General features: G+C 40.8%; 1 protein-coding gene across 1 annotated transcript; it reads left to right on the forward strand.

Annotated features, from left to right (window-relative positions):
- The first annotated feature begins 13,000 nt into the window (after nucleotides 1-13,000).
- On the forward strand, nucleotides 13,001-18,477 carry LOC149167820 (uncharacterized). Its single transcript, XM_089430598.1, has 2 exons — nucleotides 13,001-13,973; nucleotides 14,597-18,477. Exons 1-2 carry the CDS (start codon nucleotides 13,001-13,003, stop codon nucleotides 18,475-18,477), a joined length of 4,854 nt encoding a protein of 1,617 aa, XP_089286724.1.
- The last annotated feature ends 3,724 nt before the right edge of the window (nucleotides 18,478-22,201 follow it).

Raw genomic sequence — 22,201 nt, forward strand, 5'->3', positions numbered from 1 at the left:
TCTGAGTACATCGAAGATCCAAAAGAATGAAGACACATCTAAAGCAGTGATATGATAGATGCCTATAGTGGGATTTAGATTATAGAAGTTAATTCTTAATGTAGAAAAATGAGGAAATTTGCAGTGATCTCTTAGTGAGTTTTTTGTGATGAAAAGAGAGAACCCATGGAATAGGTGATGGAAATTTTGGATGCCTATGTTTTCTAGTGGATGGTCTGCACATATGATGTCCTAAAAATTCTTGCCTCGTGATTTGATAATGTTATTGTTGTGGTGTGTTGGGTGAAGGTGTTGCCTAAATCCTAGTGGAGGGGATAGACATGAGTAGAAATCTAGACAAGGTAATTTAGACAATAGAGAAAAAAAGAAGATTTGAGAATTAAGATCATAACAATGTTGGAGGGAAACTTTCATTTATTGTTTATTGTTGGATGAGTTCACTACATATAGAAGTTGTTGAGTCAATGGGTTGGTCCTAGAGGTTTCTCTATGGTGTAATTCAATGGATATATCTAGTTTTTAACATTTTCTCTCTCTAAAGTAAGATTTATAGAACTCTATGCAGTTCTAAATGGATCTCTCTCTACAATGTTATCAATCTCTATGATATCAAACATCTTCTTTCAAAATAGTGTATTTGGATGGATCTCTACAATTATGAATGGGCCTATCTCTATGGTTGAGAGGGGTTATTTGAATAGTATTCACTAAATTCTACCTTAAAGAAGTGGATAATCTTTCACTAAATAATACCCTAAAAAAGTAGGTTAAACTTGGAGTTGATGAATTATCTAACAATCATTTACTAAAGTCTAAGTCCCATTGATTTTGTAGAGTATCAAATTTGTCCTAACAAGCCCTTTTATCTTCCAAATGAACATTCAAGGGAGGACCCCATGTGAATGATTTTATTATTGGGTGCTTTCCACGAGGGGTTATTACTCTCTTCCTTGATATCAATCATTCCAAGTTGGTTGCTGTCAGATATCCATACATTGTGTAGCTAGAAGATGCAATGATCAAATTGAATAATCATGAAATTCTTTCTTCCATTATTTTGAAAGATAATGAAATTAATTTCAATGGTAAAGAAGTGTGGCCTACACCTTTTTAAATGAGTAAAAAAATAGAGGGATAAAATCTTAGATATCAAGCTAAGGGGAAAAAGAAGAAGGGGAATATATCCAATCCTTATACAAAGAGAATAAAATCCCTAGGAGGTTTAAGGAAGATTCTATAAAATAACAAGTGAGTGAATTCCCTTTTGAAAAATATAGTAAGGAAAGGAGTTTGAGTAGTGACCTCTTTCTAGATTGATCTCAGTTCTAGAAAGATATCTAAGGGGAGTGTCAATGACAACATATAGTGGGTGTAGGTCTCAATCATGTCAAGGATCTTAATCAAAATCACAGTGGGAGAAAGTATCTCCTTACAATGCCTAAGAAAAGGCCCTAAGAGATATACAACAAGGCAAGCAATAATACTAGAAAGGGATCTTCATATCATAAGATAAACCCTCAAAGCATTCTTAATGATTATTCTCTCCTTAAATGTGAGGATTTTGGGTATCCTTGTAAAATGACTTAAACTCACCAGATTGTTGGATTTAAAAAAAATCTTAACATGATTTTACTACAAGAGATTATGTGGGAAGGGAAGAAACTAGAGAATTTTTTATGCACATTCTTAAAGGATGAGAGTTCCTAGAAATTGGCTTAAATGGTTTATAAGGTGGGGATTATCATGCGTTGGAAAAAAATCCTTGATCTTATTGAATTCTTATTTTACTAGGGTTAGGGTATGTACCAAATTCCATTAGAAAAGGGTGATTGTAGGTGGGGATTTCAGTATAACCTTAATAAATTTTGAGGTCTTAAGGTCAAGTGCCAAACCATATAGACTAGCATATTTTTTCAGAACCAAAAGAGAGGAGGTAGGTTTAGTGGATGTGGATGATATCATGCTAATACATATGTGAAGGAATAACAAAATGTGAAGGGAATGTGTATCTAATAAACTATATTCTTTCCCAATCTAGAAGGAATTAATGATGGAGGTGGAGAGAATGTGCTCTCGGGTGGGTATAAGCGGAGGGTTTCAACCATCTTCCTATTATCTTGAAAATAGTGAATATATATGCAAAACATATAACCCATTTCATGTTTATCGTTTATTTGGATAATGAAGAAGAATCTACCAAGGTTTTAAAGGAGGTATGGGTGAGCTATGATCCTTTATCTATGGTTACTACAAGCTTTCAATATGCAAAATATTTGAATAACGTAAAACGGGTTGTGACAACTTGTGCATCTAAAAAAAATTAGGGAATGTTGAAAAGGAATTAAAGGAGGTCAAAGAAGAGATTTCTAATTTGTATCATCAAAATGTGGTTTTTGTGTGTGTTTGGAGGGGTGGTTGGTGTTCAAAAGCAATGAAGCAAAGAATGTAGGCTTTAGAAAAATTAAAGAATTCTTTATTAGGAAGGTAAGAAGCATAATGGAGGATTAAGATAAGAGTTATATAGGTGGAAAAGGTGATGAAAATACATCCTTTTTCCATAGTTATGTTAATAACAAGAAGCAAGTTAATTCCATTTGGGAGATGAGAAAGGATGGTTGCATGGCTAGAAGATTTCATGAAATAGAAGAAAATTTATACTTCTACTATATGTAATCAAACCATAATAGAATTAATATTGCGAAGGTTATAAAATATCTTCTTATTTTCCAAGGTTTGTAAATGGGGTTTCTAAAAATGAATTAAAGGTTTTATTTGTATTTTTTATCTTCATTCAAAAGAGACAAAATTCTTGGTCCAAATGTCTTACTTGTGGAATTTTACATGGGTTTTTATGACATGTTTGAAGATGACTTACATAGAGCAATATAAGAGGTCATAAGCCAAGTAAAAATCCTATAGGCATCTAATGCCACACTTTTGGCTTTAATCCCTAAGAAGGATAACCCATAGAGAATTGGGGAATTCAAATCAATATAGCTATAGGCTGAAATTATAGATATTCTAATTAATTTTTTGTTTGTTTGTTTGGAGGTTGTTTCAAAGGAATAGTTCAGGTTTTTGGAAGGAAGACTAAATCATAATGCAATAGAGGTGACTAAAAAAGGTATCCATTCAATGAAGCTTAAAATTAATCCAATCACAGTGATGAAGCTTGACTTGTATAAAGCATATGTTAGATTCGATCGGTTGTACCTTAGAATTATATTGATCCATATTATGTTCAACTTTCCTATGGTAAACAAGATTATGGGACATTATATAAATTTAATGTCATTTGAAGTGATTATTAATGGGTCAACTTCAAGGTGTTTTTTTCTCCTTCTAGGGGATTGAGACTAGGATACCCTCTATTTCCTTTGTTATTTCTAATGATAGTTGAAGCGATGGTAGATCCGTTAATGAAGCAAAATTAGTTGGTGCTATAGAAAGGGTAAAAGTGGGAAGTAATTTATCTTTATCTTGTCTACATTTAGAGGAGGTTGTCTTAGTATTTCTAAATTAAAAGTTGAGAGAAGTGAGAAAGCGCAAGGAAATAATTGAACTATATAGTTTAGTAGCGGGAATGGAAGAAAACTTTAGGAAATCTACAATATATTTTATAGGTTGGCTACTTATATAATAATACAATTCCTTTAGTTTTTCCTTTGGTGGTATTCATTTTAGTGATAGTTTCAACTACCTTAGTTACCCTTTAAAACCTAATGAGTAATGTCAAAAAGTTGGCTATGGTGGGTTAAAAAGATGGAGGATGGAATCAATATCTATTATAATAGGTAGTTATCTAGTGGTGGAATATTGATTCTAGTCAAATAGTTCTGGAGGCCATCCCAATTTTTTAGCATACCTTAACATAGATCCCAAAAGGGATTCTTGGGATCACAAGGAAAAAAGTTTTCAAGTTTCCACAATTAAGAAAAAAATAGACTTATGGGATAACATTTCTTAAATGAAAGGGTTTTGCTCAACCAAAAGATGAAGGAGGGTGGAAGCTCAAATATATCCACTTGTTTAAGAAAGTTTTGGCAAAAAAGAGCTTGTCGAGGGTCATCATTTAGGAAAGTCTATGGAAAGAGATAGTACTGCAAAAATAAATTAGCCCTAACACTATTATTGACTAGATTAGGAAGGAAAATAAATCAATAAGTAATGTCTCTACTCATTGAAAAGATTTGGTACAATCTTTTCCATTAATAGGAAAAGGGATATCTTCAAAAATAGGTAATGTGGAATAAATGAGGGTAGGGATACATTGATAAGTGGATTGTAAAAATGATTCATATTACCAAAAATATAAATAGAATTTTTTAAGTTCGATGTTTCTTCACCCTTAACTAGGATGTAAACCAAGAATGCACTCATATATGGTAACAATAATGGAAGTGGGAAAGTTATTTAGAGAAAGAAGGCATGGAATTCTTATGTGATAACCTTAGGAGAAGCCATATAAGAATAACTTAGCAACCTAATTTTGTAATGTAGTTGAAAATCAAACTCTAGGTCATTATTCAAAAAGAGTAGGCCACAAAGCAATTTTTTTAGAATCGTAAGATGGAGTATGATGGTAGAAAATTCCATGCAATGTTAGGGCCCCAAAAAAAATAAAACAAAATCGCATGAATGGAATTAAAAATAATTTTTTAACATGGGAGAATCTCCATAAAAGAGAAAGGCAAGGTTCGGGAATAAAATATACTTGTGGGAAGAGTTATGAAGTTACAAGCCACCTATTTGTTCAGTTCCCTTGTGTTAAGGAATTGTGGTTGGAAGGAGAATAATTCGCGAGCTTTAGAATAAATGAGGGTAGGGATAGATTGATAAGTGGATCGTAAAAATTATTCATATAAATAGAATTTTTTTATTTCAATGTTTCTTCACCCTTAACTAGGATATAAACCAAGAATGCATTCATATATGGTAACAATAATGGAAGTGGGAAAGTTATTTAGAGAAAGAAGGCATGGAATTCTTACGTGATAACCTTAGGAGAAGCCATATAAGAATAACTTAGGATAGTTTTGAAATCACAAGGTGTTTCCATAGATGGATGGCGGAGCTCTGGCGATCGGCGGCAATGGAGATAACCTAACCCTACTATCGACCCTGGTTCATGCCCTTTTCCCCATGGCGGTTATCAGTTTCAAGTTCATGGATCACGGGTCTCTGACCAGCGCGGGCCCTTAGTGCGTACAGCAACCCAGGATTCCAGGCTCCTGGTTTACCCTAGGGTTTTCCACCTTCCCGGCGATCTTTTCACGAGCTGGTATACCGTTTCATCTGACTTTCGGTTCCCTGGTCGGCAGGTCTTGGGAGTCACTATTTGTCGGGTTGCTATGGTAGAGGAGGACCTCGTGGACTACGAGGAGGACCCCATGCCAAATCAAGATATCTGGGCATATAATAACCGACCAGCCATGGAACCCTGGGGAAGAGAACAAGCATCTGCGACAGTTGCCTCCAGCCTACAACCCCACCCGCCGCGCTCAGGGAAGAGGAATCATACGGATGTCAACCTGGCGGACCTTCCGGCTCTTGAATGCCCGCCTCTCTCGCCGGCCATGCTCCATCTTTTGGGTTCCTGCCTGCAGACTTCTCCATCTTTCGATTCACCCCTTCAGACCGCTGCACAGCCCACTCTGTCGTCGCCTCCACCTCCCGTTCAACCCTTGAACCCATCATCTATTTCACTGACGCCGGCAAACCCTCACGGTCCTCTGCGCCCATCCCGTCCCACATTTCACCCCGGCTCTAGCAGCTTGAACCCCCGCTCCCCTATCCGCTCGGGCTGCTTCAGCTCCCCGCTGCTACCTGCTCGTTCGGCTGGGTCTGCACAGCATAGTACATCCGACCCGTGTCGTAAGCTCCTCAAGGACTTCCCCATCGGCAAGCGCTCTGAAAAACAAAAAAAAGGGAGGTGCCTTCGAGCCATAGACTCGGATATCAACCTAACTTTCGGAGAGGACGTCCAGATGGCGGATGCAATTGACACTGCCCGAAAGGTTCTGGTCGGCAGGGTTCGTGGTCGAACATATTCTGTGGAAAGGCTAAAGCAATGGACGGAGGAGATTTGGGGATCACTGCTTAAGGAATTACCAGCTATCAGGGTCCTAGCTAGAGGATGGTTTGCATTACACTTTCACCGACCTGAATACACCCAATGGATCCTATCCCAATTCTGGCATATAGAATTGGCACCTGTTCTGCTGAAGCGCTGGGATCCACTGTTTGATCCGGAGCGAGAACAATTGGGCGTCGGGCCTATCTGGGTTCGTCTACCAGGCTTGCCCATGCAATTCTGGACTCCACAAGTTTTCAAGCGCATAGGAGATGCGCTGGGCACCTATCTTGAGCATGATAAATCCTATGAGCAAACCGGAATTATGACCATGGCTCGAATCCTTGTACATCTAGACACCAGGGATGGGCTGGAGGAGAAAATCACCCTGCATCGCAGACATTTTTCGCGCAAGCAGCTGTTGGATTATGAAGGTGTTCCATTCCGATGTCGTCGATGTCATAAAGTCGGCCATCTGTACAAGGACTGCCCTCTTCTTTCTGGAGTGACCTCGGAAAATACTAAAGGCAATAAACAACAGCCATCAGTGGAACAAAACAGAGGTGATATCAATCAAGGAGAAGGAGATCTAACGCATAATGAGGCCCCTGCGAATGCTGAACCTGAAGGCAGCAAGAAGACGAACAACAGAAGGAAGGCTTCATCGACTCCCGCACCTCCTCGCACCCGGTCCAAGACAGCGGAGGCTGCATCATCCACCCCGGGTAATGAATCTCTCCCCATGACCTCTGCTATTTTATCAGAAGTTATGTTTTCTGTTATGCACTCCACATTGCAGTCCACACCTATTGATCCGGGCCCTATTCCCTCTATTCTCTGCACCATTGCTCCCCCTCCCCTACCTTCGCCACCACCCCCTCCTCTCATAGGATGGACACTGCCCTCCCCTATCCCTCTTCCTCCCCCACCGGCTCTGGATCGCACCCTTACCACCTCAGACCTCGGGTCCGAACCAGACTCCTGGGACTCGGTTCTTCCCCTGGCCGATACTCTAACCATAAACCCAAAAGAGGACGTCCATCAAAGATTAACTCAGCCATACAAAATGCAGTGGCAGATGTCGCCCGAGGGCGCCAATGCACAATCGAACGGGCACTTAGAGCAATTGAGCCCTTGGCCACTGGTTCTCCATGATTTGGCTCTCCTTCAATTGTAGGGGATTAGCCAACCCCAAAAAGAGATTGGCTCTCAAGAGACTGATCCATGAATCCAGATGTGACATCCTATTCCTTCAGGAGACCCTTTGCACCTCGGAACTGGCTGTGAGATCCCTACATGCCCTACTACCAGGATGGTTATTTCAAGGTATGGACGCAAATGGACGCTCTGGCGGTCTCGCCATCGGCATAAATCCTAGAAAGGTCAAGCCCTTATACTCTTGGGGTGGTAGGGGATTTATGGGTATGGACATCTTCATGGGAGAAATTGGTTTCCCTATTCGCATAATCAATATATATGGCCCGAATCAGAATCGACTGGCCTTCTGGCAAATTTTTTTGGGAAGCAACCTCATCACTAGTGCCACCATCTTGGGCGGTGACTTTAATTTCTCCCTGGGTGTCGGGGAATCCTGGGGACATCATGCTCAACTTGATCCCATATCTGAACAGATGAGCATGTTAATAGATTCACACAGGCTTGTTGATTTTCCAATGAACAAGAAAGTCCCCACCTGGCACAACAGGAGAACTGGGGAGGCAGCTTTGGGAAGGCGATTAGACAGATTCCTGGTACATGAGGACCTGATTCAAAAACTTCCCCTGTACAGACAATGGGTAAGCTCGGGTGGCCTATCTGACCATCTTCCCATCCTCCTACAGGTCAGTGGGGAAAAAAAGCCCCGATCCCCGTTCAAATTTTTTGCGGGTTACTTACAAGACCTGGATTTTATTAATATGGTCACGGAATACTGGAGATCACAACCACCTCTAAGAGCACAGAGAAAGGCAGTGGATTTCTGTGACAGACTCAATGACCTCAAGAAATTGACTGAGAACTGGGCAAAGGGGAAACGACTGAGAGATGAACAACTTCTTTTGGATACAGAGACTCAGATTGCACAATTGACGGATGAAAGGGGGACTGGTTACTTATCTGAGGAATCAAAATCCCTCTTGTACAATTTGGAAGTTCAAAAAATCAAGATCCTGCAAGAAAAGGAGGAACTGTGGAGGTTAAAAAGTAGAGCCATTTGGCTTAAAGAGGGGGATCGTAATACCAAATATTTCCACAACCTTGCAAACGGCAGAAAGGCCTCAAACACTATCTGGCAGCTGCCTTGTGAACCGGATGGATGGGCTACATCACACCAGCAACTTGCCAGATTGGGTGTATCTCATTTCAAAAGGAAATTTACTGCCCCGACTGCCATAAATCTTCCAGATATCATTAACCTGGCTGGTCACTTTCCCAGATTTGTTGAACAGGAGGATCATGAGGAACTTACACAGCCAGTCACCATGCAGGAATTGGAAAGTACTCTCAAATGGTTCAAAAAAGATAAGAGCCCCGGTCCGGATGGGTGGCCTGTGGAGTTCTATCTGGCCTTTTATGAACTGCTGGGGGAGGATCTGTTGGAAGTCATTGAAGAAAGCAGGATCACAGGGCACATCCACCCCCCTATGAACTTCACCTACATAGCCCTGATCCCTAAATCAGATGCCCCATCGTCCTATAATGACTTTCGACCTATTTCCTTATGCAACTGCCTCTACAAAATCATATCCAAGATCATAGCTAACCGTATCAAACCCATCCTATCTACTCACATCTCCGCGGAACAATTTGCTTTCCTCCATCACCGCCACATACAAGAGGCCATTGGCACTGCCCAGGAAGCTCTACACTCCATAAAGTATAAGAACCTCAAAGGTATATCCCTCAAGATTGATCTAGCAAAGGCTTTTGATAAAGTAAATTGGCTCTACTTGAAGATGATCCTCACTCATTTGGGCTTCCCCCTTGAACTTATCGACTGGATTATGGGATGTATCTCCTCCGTCTCCTTCGCCATACTCATCAATGGCTCAGCCTCAACACCGTTCAACATCAACAGAGGAATCAGACAAGGATGTCCTTTATCCCCACTTCTCTTCCTAATTGTTATGGAAGGGCTAAGCAGGCTCATTGCATCTGCCAAAAGGAGTGGGGATATCAGCGGCCTCAAAATCATGGAGCATTATTTCCTCACCCATCTTCTCTTTGTAGATGATATCCTTATTTTCATTAATGGGAGTGTCCGGGATTCCACAACACTAAATGAAATTCTACAGCTCTTCTGTAGTGCTACGGGCATGGAGATTAACAGGGGGAAATCTACTATCTCTCTTGCAGGGTGTACAAATCAGGAAACTCATCTTGCAAATCAGAATTTTCCCTTCCAGGAAACAAACATGCTGGAAGGCATCAAATATTTGGGTTTTAGACTAAAACCAGATGGTTACAAGATTGAGAACTGGACTTGGCTCATTACAAAAATTGAAAAGAGGATAAACTGCTGGCACAATAGGCTCCTATCTAAAGCAGGCAGGCTTATGCTGATAAAAACAGTCCTTGAAGCCACTCCTGTATACTGGATGTCTCTATCCTGGATACCCAGAGGAATCCTTAACAGAATACAACAATCATGTAACAGATTTCTATGGAATGGCAACAAAAAAGGAAAGATCTTCGCCTGGGTAAGATGGTCCAAGATTACTACTCCAAAAAAATGGGGGGGGGGGGGGGGGGGGTGGGGCCTAAAATCACTCCCGGAATTTGCGCAAGCATTGGCTGCTAAACAAGGTTGGTTATTACTAAAACAAAATAGTCTCTGGGCGGAAGTCATACACCACAAGTATATCTGGCCTCTGACCATCACTGATTGGATCCGGCAGCCAAATTGGAATAGACAGGGTATATCAGCGATTTGGAAGGCCACCCTGAATGCCATGCCTCTAATCAGAGATAGCCTCCTATGGCGCATTGGAAATGGCTCATCTGTACGCATTGGTATAGACCCATGGCCAGGTTCTGGGAATGCCCACAACTTACCAGAAGGGCTGGTCCGCCATCTAAACAACAGAGGCATAAAATATCTCTCTCAGATTGGCGACCAACAGCACTCCACTATATACTCTCAAGCATGGTTAACTGATCGGCAATGGAATCTGCCATATGAGTGGAACGAAGACTGGAAATCATACATACAGGCCTTAATCGAATCCCATATTCGATTAAGGGAGGAGGAGGATGAGCTCATATGGGCCATATCAAAAACTGGACAATACTCGCCAAAATTAGGATACAACAAATTGATCGAAGCAAAAAATCCGGACAGTCACAGAAGCTGGTGGTCAGCTATCTGGCAATTGCAGGCCCAGCCAAGAACCAGACTACTTATGTGGAATATACTAGCGAACAAAATCCCCACGGGATCCAATCTCATGAAAAGGGCTTTCGCAGGCCCATCCTGGTGTGTATTATGTAGGAAAGAGGAAGAAACCGCCCTCCATCTATTCCTTACCTGTTCGACCACCAGGGAAATATGGACACAGGTCATTCAGACTCTAAATATCAACGCGGACTGGCAGGGGGTGGACATTCAAGCGGCGTGGGAGCAGTGGTGGACAACAGTGGCGTCAGAAAAGCCCCGGAACCTCCCCCTCTTGGTGGCCTGGCACATATGGAACAGGAGGAATGCGATCATATTTGAAAACAGTACAGTAATTTGGAGCCTCCTTCCCCCCATCATATGTGCGGCATATGCAGAATTACCAAATGTGACCAAACAGCTTCAGCCCAAGAACATCATCCCAGAACGCATAAACAAAGATGTGCCGTGGGCATACTTTGACGGGGCGGCCCAACGGCAAGGATGTGGTGGTGGCATCCTTTTTCATCTAACAGACTCACACTACTTTCAGATGAGCTTGGGTCTGGGACCCGGAACAAACAACCATGCTGAACTGATGACCCTGCGTCATCTTATATATTTTGCCATGACCAAAAACTGCCAGCAAATACAAATTTTTGGTGATTCAAAGACTGTGGTTGATTGGTTTAACAACAAGTCCATTTGTCATGCATATTCTTTGAAACATATCTTGGAAGAAATTGTTTTTTTCAAAACACATTTTGACCAGATATCTGTTTCTCATATCTACAGGGAAAGAAATGCAATTGCTGACCGGCTTTCGAAAGAAGCGGCGGATCGTCCTCTAGGAGATTGGCTGATCGAGGAATTCACTCCCACAGGGACGCACAGATTTTATCACAGACCATATATAGAAGGACCTCTACAGTGAGGCAATGGCCTCAAATCTGAAAATTTTGGAACTTTAATTTTGCATATACTCTTGTATATACCTCAGTATATTTCAGCATGATATTATGTACAGCTTTTATGCACCTTTTATGATGGACAGTACCTATCTCAGTATCCCAATGGGAACCTATGTAATTATTTTTTGCTTTTTTGATCAGTGGGGACAACTCACATTACAGCATATGCCCATGGGCATCAATAGCATGTAATTTCAACAAGAGTAGGCCACCGAGCAATTTTTTTTTTAGACTCATAAGCTGGAGTACAATGGTAGAAAATTACATGCAATGTTAGGGCCCAAAAAAAAAAAAAATCGCATGAATGGAATTAAAAATAAAATTTTAACATGGGAGAATCTCCATAAAAGAGAAAGGCAAGGTTCGGGAATAAATTATACTTGTGGGAAGAGTTATGAAGTTACAAGCCACATGTTTGTTAAGTTCCCTTGTCTTAAGGAATTTTGGTTGGAAGTAGAATAATTCATGGTCTTTAGACGTGGCTTAGTGGTGGATTCGTTGGATCAATGCCTAAAAAGTTGGTGGGGAAAGAAGGATCCAAAAGAGTGGGTGGAAATTTATTCTTGTTGTGTTAGGGATTGTGTTTAGCTGGTAATAACCTACTTTTTGAGGACAAGTGGATTCCATCCTTCCAAATGGCTCATAAAATAAAATATTTTTCCTTCAAATATAAATTTTTAACTACTTAAAAACCGGCAAGGTAAATATCAAAAATTGATGAAAATTGGGCTTAGGGTTTCTTCCATGTATCGAGCTAAGGGCCTCAAGGATAGTGTAGTGTAGGTTGTGTTTTATTTTTGTTTATTTCCCATCCTCTTAAAGTAAAGAAAGTCTTAAATGATGCTTCCAATGGTTGAGCTTAATGTGTTAAGGTTGCTCTAACTGATTTGGAGAGGAATGTTAAGTCCATTAAAATTAGTGGGGGTTTTAAACTAGTCATAAAGTGGATGGATTGATTAGGTCATTTCTTAATATAAATCTTAAAAATTTGGTGCATTATGTCATGGAATTACAAAGAAAATTCAAACAACTACATTTCTTCATGTTTTCAAGCAACAAAATTTGAAAACAAATAGTATATCAAAGGAAGGAAAATAAGTGGTAGAAGGAAATATTGTGTATGAAGAAAGCAAAAGGTTCAATTACCATTTACAAACACATATGTGGCTAAAACTAAAATTGAATTAAGTAATTATTGTTTTTTATGAAGTTTGAAAAAGAGAAATTTGTGATGTTTTTTATAAAAGGTGTAATAGGATATTAGAGCATTCAATAGGTTTTTTTTTTTTTTCTCTGTAGTATTAATGATAGATATGAAGGAAAATTTTATGCATGTAGCTCATTAGTAATAGTCAGATTACAATATAGGTCTGTAATTAAGCGGAAAGTGGGATTTCTGGGACTGAACGTTGCACGACGGGAAGCCTGAGCTGCTGCACTCGGCTCTGTTCCGCGAGGTCTGCTCTTGCGGATCCACCCTGTGGCCTCGTCCCTTCCTTGGTTGTTGAGCGTGGGTGCTCTTTTCACCCTGCATTTGCCCACCCTTCTCCCTCTTTTTCCAGCTGCGGTTAGAGATGGATCTTCATGGAAGACCCAGACCCTCCCCCGGGATCTTCCTCCCCTCCTCCATCCTCTACAGCTGAGGCCTTCAGATCCTTGTTGGCCTCACTCCCCAAGAAGAAAGTAGTGGAAGCCGCTAAGTTCGTCAAAAGACTCGATGACATCCCTGAGATCGCCCTTCCTCCCGAAGGTCCAATCCAAGTAGCCCTTTCATTGTCGGAACGTGCCCTAGTGGGTCAGTTTACAGGTCTCTGGCCCTCTCCTAAATCAACAGAGAACTGGGTCTCCAGAAACTGGGCTCCGTTGATCCAGGGCAAGGTAACATCTTACTTTCTCGGAAGAGGATACTTTCTTTTTGAATTCTCAGAAAAAGAAGACAAGGATCTCATATTCAGAAATGGACCCTATTTCATGGGGCCTCAAGGGCTGTACCTGAACAAATGGACGCCAGATTTCGACCTGGCAATGGATGTACCTTCAACAGTCCCAGTATGGGTAAGACTCCCCAATCTTCCGGTCCATTGCTGGAACTGGGATTCCATGAAGCGCAACGGGAACACCCTCGGGAAATTCATTGACAGGGCCAACAATAGAGACCAGTATGACTGCGCCAGAATCTGCGTGGAGGTGGATCTGGAGGTTGGTCTTCTTGAAGCTGTCAAAATAAGGGTGGGCCCGTGGACACATATTCAGAAACTAGACTATGAGCAGCTGCCATTCAAATGCCGGAAGTGCCAAGTCTATGGACATTTCGCTAGAGACTGCACGTCCAAAGGAGCTGAAGATAAAGGGAAAGAGGAAGGATGGAATCAGGCGAAGAGATCTAGAACTACCTCTAGGAAGGCCGCAAATGCTAGCACCAGAACACCCCAAACAGCGCCTACTCAGCAACCGCCCATGGAAAGTCAAGGGAACAGATATGAGATCCTAGGATCAAAAACCATAATTTCCTGGGATACAGAAACCCCGAAAGAAGTCTCCCCGACTAAATCTAAAAGTGAGCCAGAGATTCCCAAAGGAAAGATATCTGAAGACGAGGAGGAAACCCAAGAATCTGATGAGTCGGAGGAAGAAGGGGAAATAGGGGAATCGCAATCCACCCCCGGAAGATCTACAAGAGGCCGAATGTCAACAAAAGAAAAAAGGGAACAAGAAACATACAAAGACAAGCTCCAGGGCAGCTAGCATACGCTAGAGAAACTTCTAACAAAAACTCCGAAGATGAAGAAGGCCCCAATCGAGAGCTCCAAAGGAGCTCTCCACAACAAAAGTAAGTAATGAAGATTGTCTCCTGGAACTGTAGGGGTATGGGATCCAAAGCCAAGGAAGAGGCGATGAGAAGTCTGATAAGGCAGGAAACCCAGGACATCCTCCTCATCCAGGAGACTAAGATGGAGGAATCATCCTTCCTCCAAGCAAGTAGAAAGTTTTGGAAAAAAGACGGTGCGCATGCAACTTCGGCTCGGGGAGCTTCAGGAGGACTTGGGTCGCTCTGGAATCCACATAAGTTCTCCCTCATCTCTAAAACCCTAAATACTCATTGGATATTGTTAAAGTTGTAACACTTAGAATCTAAAGCAATTATGAGTCTAGTCAATGTATATGCTCCAAATAATGCAGGTGAAAAGAAATTATGTTGGGACTCCATAAAAAATTTGGCAGACCGGGAAGACTTGGAGAACATCATCATTGCAGGAGATTTCAACCTCACCCTCCTACCATCAGAAAAGAGAGGAGGCAGTATTGTCAGAGACCCAGCAAGAGAAACAGTAGAGGATCTCATGCAAGACTGGGATCTGATCGATATCAAGCCTACCATTGGCAAGTTCACGTGGTCAAACAAAAGGGCTGGGCCAGGACATATAGCGGCAAGATTGGACCGCTTCTTAGTTCAAAGTTCCTTCCTACTCATTGGGTTAGAAGCTAGATCGTGCATCCTACACAGCAGTACATCACACGACAAGCCTATCAGTCTGGAATTGCTGACCTCTCAGGATCTGGGGCCTATTCCATTCAGATTCTGCTCTCTCTGGATCAAGGAGGCAGACTTCATGGATAAGGTTAGAGACTGCTGGAAAAACCCAGTCAAGGGCTCTACCTTCTTTGTGTGGGAAGAAAAACTCAGAAGAGTGAAAGCCATGCTAAAAAAATGGGCCAGGACGTTTCCCAACCCAGCTGAGGAAAGGAAAAAAACTCAATCAGATCTGGAACGGCATCACCTTCAACTTGAAACAGCTGATATTTCAAATGAAGATCTGGAAAAGGAGGCCAAGCTTCAGCAAAACTTCCACAAAGCATGCCTGGCCGAAGAAGAGCACTGGAGACTCAAATCTAGAAGTCTTTGGCTTAAAGCCGGAGACAGGAATACCTCCTTTTTTCACAAGCAAGCTCAAGCTAGGAAAGGCCGGAACTCTATTAAAGAAATAAAAGAAGAAAGCAGTGTTCTAAGGGACTTTACTAGCATAAAAAAAGCAGCCTCTGAGCATTTTGAGAATCTGTACAGAGAAGACATCAGAGCAGATCAAAATTTCAGCCTCTTAGATGTTGTTCCTAAGATCATCACATCCAAAATCAATCAGGCTCTAGAAAGCATAATCATGCTTAAAGAAGTCAAGGAGGCTCTATTCGCCATGGACCCGGATAAAGCCCCGGGCCCGGACGGTTTCACCCCAAGATTCTTACAAACTTGTTGGCAGATTATTGAGAAGGAATTCCTCAAAATGATCCAGAAATCACAGAACTGTCAGAAGATTGGAGGCTGCACAAATTCGGCATTTCTAGCCCTTCACCCTAAGGAAAAAGGGGCAAACACCTTCAGCAGATTCCGCCCAATTTCACTATGCAACTTCAGGTACAAAGTGATCACCAAAGTGATAGCAAACAAGCTGAAAAGATTCCTCCCCAAAATCATTCCAGACAATCAAGGGGGATTCATCAAAGGCAGACAACTAGTGGACAATTTCGTGCTGGTCCAGGAGGCAATCCATTCCAGCCAGCATCATAAGGAAAAAGGTATGGTCATCAAACTCAATCTATCGAATGCCTTTGATCGTGTTAATCATAAATTTTTGTTTGATGTAATGCTTAAAATGGGTTTCAGGCAAGGTTTTATAAAGTGGATTAAAGCCTGTATTACGGAGCCCTGGATTGCTCCTCTAGTGAATGGAAGGGCCGCTGAATTTTTCAAAGCCTCTAGAGGATTGAGGCAGGGGTGCCCTCTTTCACCTCTCCTTTTCGTCATTCAAGCCTCTGTTCTTAGTTTCTATCTGAATAAAAAGCAGCAAGATCATGCTATCAACGGGTTGTGCATTGCAAGAGGGGTGAAGCGCATCAATCATGCACTTTTCGCTGACGATACCCTCCTTCTGGGAGCTGCAACTCCTCAATCAGCTATCAACTTCAAAGCAGTTTTCGATGACTTCTGCAAAATCTCAGGCAGTGAACTAAACAAGGGGAAATGTCAGATTTTTTGTTGGAATACTCCTACTTCCACTGCATCCTCCATAGCTAGATGTTTGGGATTTTCTGCCTCCATTAGTTGGTCCTCTTTCAAATATCTTAGGCTGCCAGTCTTCAACAAGAGAGTTGAAAGCAAGGACTGGACTTCTCTCATAGATAAATTCAAATCAAAGATGCATTCCTGGGGTTCCTCTTGGCTTAACATCACTGGCAAAGCTGTGCTCATCAAAGCAGTTCTCAACAGTCTTCCGATCTTCAAATTTACGGTCCTTCTGGCACCAGTGGGAACTATAAAAAAGATGGATGAATTAATCCGGGGCTTTTTTGGGAAAGGAGGCAAGCACAATGACAAGAAATTATCTTTAATCAGTTGGGAAATAGTCACAAAACCATATCTCGAAGGAGGATTAAATCTCAAAGATCTGAATGCCAAAAATCTTGCTATGGGAGCCAAACTAGCATGGAGAATAATCGCTCCTAATCCTAGCTGGGCTCAGATTTATTTATGGAAGAAGTACTTTAGAGGCCCAAGGCTTCGGTGTTTAGACCACCCCAAAAACTCGCCCAGAACGCACTTCAGCATTCTCCTTAACAAAATCGTGCCGATGATTAACAGTTATGCCCATTGGGTTCCTGGTAACGGTAAGAAAATTCAGGTTTGGAAGGAAAAAATCATGAATCGACCCCCTTTGGAAGACGCTGGCAATTTTACAGCGCTCAAGAATTGGTTTGAGGTAGCGCACATACATACTCTGTGGGATTTTTCGGATTGGACAGAGAATTACTGGACGGGCTGGAAGCGGTTACCAGTGCCCATCGATCTGGAAAATGAATGGACAGCTCTCAAAGCCCATCTCCATGGATTGGCTCCCCTCCACGCCAACAGAAAGGATGCAAGAGGCTGGGAAAACAGTCACTCTGGTTATACAGTCAAACAGGGTTACTTCAAGTTCTTAGAGCGCCCAAACGTCCCTCCCAACCCAGCTCCCTGGGCAGGGATATGGAACTTCCCGTCTATACCAAAAATTGATCATTTTTGCTGGATTCTTAGCCATCAAAAAATTCTTACCGAGGACAGACTTCAAAACAAAGGATTTAAGGGACCGTCCAGATGTGTTCTTTGTAAAAAAATTTCTGAAACCGCTCTCCATTTAATGATCGAATGTCATTTCACAAAATCTGTCTGGCAGGATCTGTTGGACAATTGGAATCTCGATCTCAATTTCCCCACTTCAGTTCAAGAGCTGTTTGCAGGTTGGATGGCCAGATACCCAGGTGTTCAACCAAAGAACAAAAATATCAGAGCAGCATGGAGTGCGTTGCCAAAATTCACTAGTTGGCAGGTTTGGTTAGAAAGGAACAGGAGGATTTTTCGAGACAAAGCTCATGATCACAAAAGAGTAGCTAATTCAGTGAAGTGCCAATTAAGTGAGTGGTTGGAAGGCATAGATGACGATTCAAACCTCAGTCAACATGACAGAGAGCTGGGAACGGCCTTCAAGATTAGCTTCCATAAACCAAGAAGCCCACCTCCAGAACTTGAAGTTTGGCAAATCAGGAAAAGTGAGATCGAATTCCAGGAATGGTTGTCCAAGCAATTAATTCCATCTCTTTTTTTTGACGGAGCAACTAAAGGGAATCTAGGGAAAGCTGGGGCGGGAAGGCACATTATCATGCCAGATAACATTTCTTCTCATAACTTTGCCTGGGGGCTTGGACATACATCAAGCATGCAAGCCGAGGCTCTCGCCCTCTTGCAAGGGGTAATCTTCCTCAAGGAGCTAGGAATTCGGGAAGCAAACATTCTCAGAGACTCCCAAGTTATTATAAGAACTGTGGTGACCAACTCCAACCCTTCTGATCTGCACCTAGCCAGGCTTCTTTCCAGAATCAAAAGCATTTCAAAATCGCTTCGCTTGACATATTTTCATGTTCTAAGAGCAAATAACAAAGCAGCAGACGCCCAAGCAAACATTGTTGTCCATTTAGAAGCTGGAACCGTTCTCAGAAACAAGGAATTTCTGTGGACTCCTATTCCTTGAAAAGATATGTTTTATTGTTTCCTATTAAATCAGTTTGTCTGCATTTTTCATCTAGGACAATTAGCATTCAAAGACCATTTTGAAAATTGTAAAAAGAGGAAGAGGATAAGAGCAAAATCCAATCCCCTCCTGGCAGAACGACATGTTGGAAAGTGCTCCTCATTTTGTAACCGAATTTGTGGCCATTGGCCAAGCAGATAATGAAACACCATAACCGTTCTTGTTAAAAAAAATGATAGATATGAAGTTTTTAAAGCCCCTTCTCTTATTTTTTTTGCTATGTAAATGATTTTAGGGACATGAAAATTGTGATTACATTTATTATTCAATAGAAATGACTTTTCTTTTTTGTTGGGAAAAAAAGGTGCCATGGGGTGGTGGGGAAGGTTTCCCAAAGAAAAAGTAGAAACAAAAATTGTGTATGGATCACGAGTTTCCACTAACAATGAGGTCAATTTATAAATGAGTGTTATATCTAAAAGCATAAGGAATGAGAAAGGCAATAATAGAAGCGACTCTTCAATATTTGTTATCACCTCAAAAGTGATCACCTAGCCATTTTCCATTAGGATGATTGGAATACACTATGTAGTATGAGTTTTAACACATAAAAACCCACTTTAAACTTAGGAAATAATCTAGAGAACTATCTTCCTAAATTATTTCTGAAAATAACCCAAAAACCCATATGAATAATTAAATAAATTGCTACTTATTTATTATTCCCTTGAAATAATTATTAAATCATTATTTAGTAATTAATTTTAACTTACTTTGACGATATCTCATTAAAGTAATTAATAAATTATTTTTATTTATTAATTACTTTAACCATTTTTCTTAAATAAATCAATTAATCATTATTTTTTGAGTTAGTTCACTTAATAAAGTTTTTTGACCATTTCATTAATATTTTCTCTCTCAAATATAATAAAATACTTCTAACAGTTAGATCTTGATTTGGTCTAATAATATTTTATTATTTGACTATTTCACTCTCTACACATGACCATTTCATCGTCATCATTATCATCTTAGTTATTTCAAGCTCCCATCTTTGAGTTCATATCTTCTCTTTGTTTTTGCCCACTTGCAAAATAGGAGAGAGAAACTAGTCTGCAACAATGAAGGGAATACAAAGAACCCTTCCACAGAGGAGGATTTACGAGCCCAAAGTCTCACTGGTCTTGCTCCACCAAGTGTAATAATTTCCAATCAATAAAAATTCAGCTATTCTTTTGGGTAGATTTATTGTTTTATCTTGCATTTCAGTTTCTATAATCACTTTTTTGCATGGCTTTTATCTAACTATTTTTGCAAATCTGAAGTTGCTAGCTGAAGACTACAAAGTATCTTTTGATTTTTCTTTCTCCGTTTGGTTGTTAAGGTTATCTGTCACCAATAACTAAAGTGGATCTTTTTTATACACCTTCCAAAAATTTCCATACTAACAAATATTCATTAGATTTTTTTATGTCATTTTGTTCCTCAGAACCATGACGCCATATCATTCTTCAGAACCACTACCTTTGTCATTTTGTCTAAAGAAAAACATGGGAGGTTAATGATTTTAAAACGATCACATTTTGTCAAGTTCTTTATGTACCTAAAAAATAGGTTGACAAATTAACAAACATTGGGGAGTACATGGTAGAAAGAATGTTAATATTAAAGTGTGTGACCCTATCCTTAATCCCATATGCTAATATTTTATCCATTTAATTTCTTGTAGTGAAGTTGCTATTCATAAGTCCAAACATTTTAATATGGTAAACATGATTGTTATGGATTTTATTCATCCCATTTCTTTATGCCTCATAATAACAACACTTGTAGATAATCTGGGTCTAAGGTATCACCATTGTATTGCATGTGATTCTCTTCCTTAGATGGTATTGCATGAGAATTGAGTTGGAATAGGGACAAGTTTCATGATATTGTCTTGGGGGTGGTTCTTGAATGGAATGTGTAGATATTTTGAATAATAAACACATATTCAACAAAGATTATCCCGATTATACACTATTGCGGAATACATGCATAATACATAACCTCCTCTACGTTGATCATCAATTTAGCAGCATCAAAAAACATTAAACATCAATCACATGCACACATTAACACAGTATGTATCCCGGGGAAAGCTTACACCTGAAAACCCCACACTATCTGTATATTAATGATTGAGAACATGTAACATTACATAGTACAATACTCTTCACAAGTATCCAGCACTATCTCCACCTGTTACACACAAAACTAGCTCAGATCCGAACAAGTCACAGGTTCAAATCTCCTCCGCTGCTTTGCCTGCCTCCATTGCACAATGCTTGAGAATCACTCACACTGAAAATCACATGAGCACAGGCTATAATACTTGGTATTGGCCCACATTGCGTAGTCTTCATTGGCATAACTCAATCCCTCTGATTGTGCAAGTTTTCATGCACAACTATAGTCACAACTGATAGCAATCTCAACCTTTAACACCTGTCTCCACTGAACTGTACATGCACTGACATGCAACTGTGTTAACTGATGTATTCTTTAGTTGCATTATGAGTTAATAATTAGTGAATTAATTTAATCAATTAATCCACATCACTCATCACTAGTCTATTTGCAGTTAGACTAATTACAACTAGTTTAACCAAGTCAAACTGAACACAACTCCATCAACTCCACATCCAACTCCACAGAACTCACATGCATGAGTTCTAACTGATTTCCTGCATGCAATAGCTCAACTGACCCACAAGAAAAGCGTATTTCCTTCTGACAGCTGCATGTGCCACATCTGTAGCTCAAACTGAAGTGCTCCAAGAGGATAAGATAATGTTTATAGTCTAAATATTATTATGAGACAATAATATTTGACTTTTCTATTTTTAGCCTGGCAGTCTAAAAGTAGACTTTGATGACACCGCTGTGAACCAGAAATAGAAGTCCATCTATTTTTCCCAACATGACCAATCATCCATAAACAGCATTCTGCAACTCATAGACCATGATCCATATGTCTAAAAGTAGACTTTGCGCCATAATTTGCCTGCGGGCCCACTTAGTGAAGGCGACTCCTTTCCACTAAGCTCCATCATCTTGTTACATTCTCAACACTCCCTCTCAACAAGATATGGATTATCAGCAACCCCTATCCTGCCTCGGTGGTATTCGAATTTGCTTCTGGTGAGCGCCTTCGTCAAGATATCAGCATCCTGATCCTCCGTTGGAATGTATGAAAGTAACATGATTCTCCGCTGCACACAATCTCTGATATGATGGTACCTTATGTCAATGTGCTTAGATCTATCATGAAATACAGGATTAGCCGAGAGTTTAATGCAACCCTGGTTATCACAGTAAATCACAGTAGGCTTCAAGTAAGAACCGAACAAACCGACCAAGATCTTCCTCATCCATATAGCCTTGCATGCAGCCAAACTTGCTGCCATATACTTGGCCTCTGCTGAACTGAGTGCCACCGATCTCTGCTTCCTGCTGTACCAAGAAACTATTGTCGACCCAATACTAAAAACCTCTCCTGATGTGCTCTTTCTGTCCGTTGGGCTCCCTGCCCAATCTGCATCCGTGAAGCCACATAGCTTCACCTCATCCTCCTGTCTGTACCACAAACCATATCCCGATGTGCCTCTCAAATAATGCAATACATGCTTGCGCGCCTTCCAGAAGAGCTTGGTAGGCTTAACCATAGCTTGTGAAAGCT

Source organism: Pinus tabuliformis, chromosome 5_1 (genome assembly GCF_031772625.1).
Source record: "Pinus tabuliformis cultivar Carrire ecotype Pingquan chromosome 5_1, CPIR1, whole genome shotgun sequence".
NCBI classification, from domain to species: domain Eukaryota; kingdom Viridiplantae; phylum Streptophyta; class Pinopsida; order Pinales; family Pinaceae; genus Pinus; species Pinus tabuliformis.

Excerpts from the sequence above, each read along its gene's own strand:
- LOC149167820 (XM_089430598.1), top strand. The coding sequence starts at position 13,001 with ATGGAAGACCCAGACCCTCCCCCGGGATCTTCCTCCCCTCCTCCATCC. Across the intron at positions 13,974-14,596 it reads CTCCCCGACTAAATCTAAAA|GTGAAAAGAAATTATGTTGG; the intron begins GTGAGCCAGAGA and ends CAAATAATGCAG.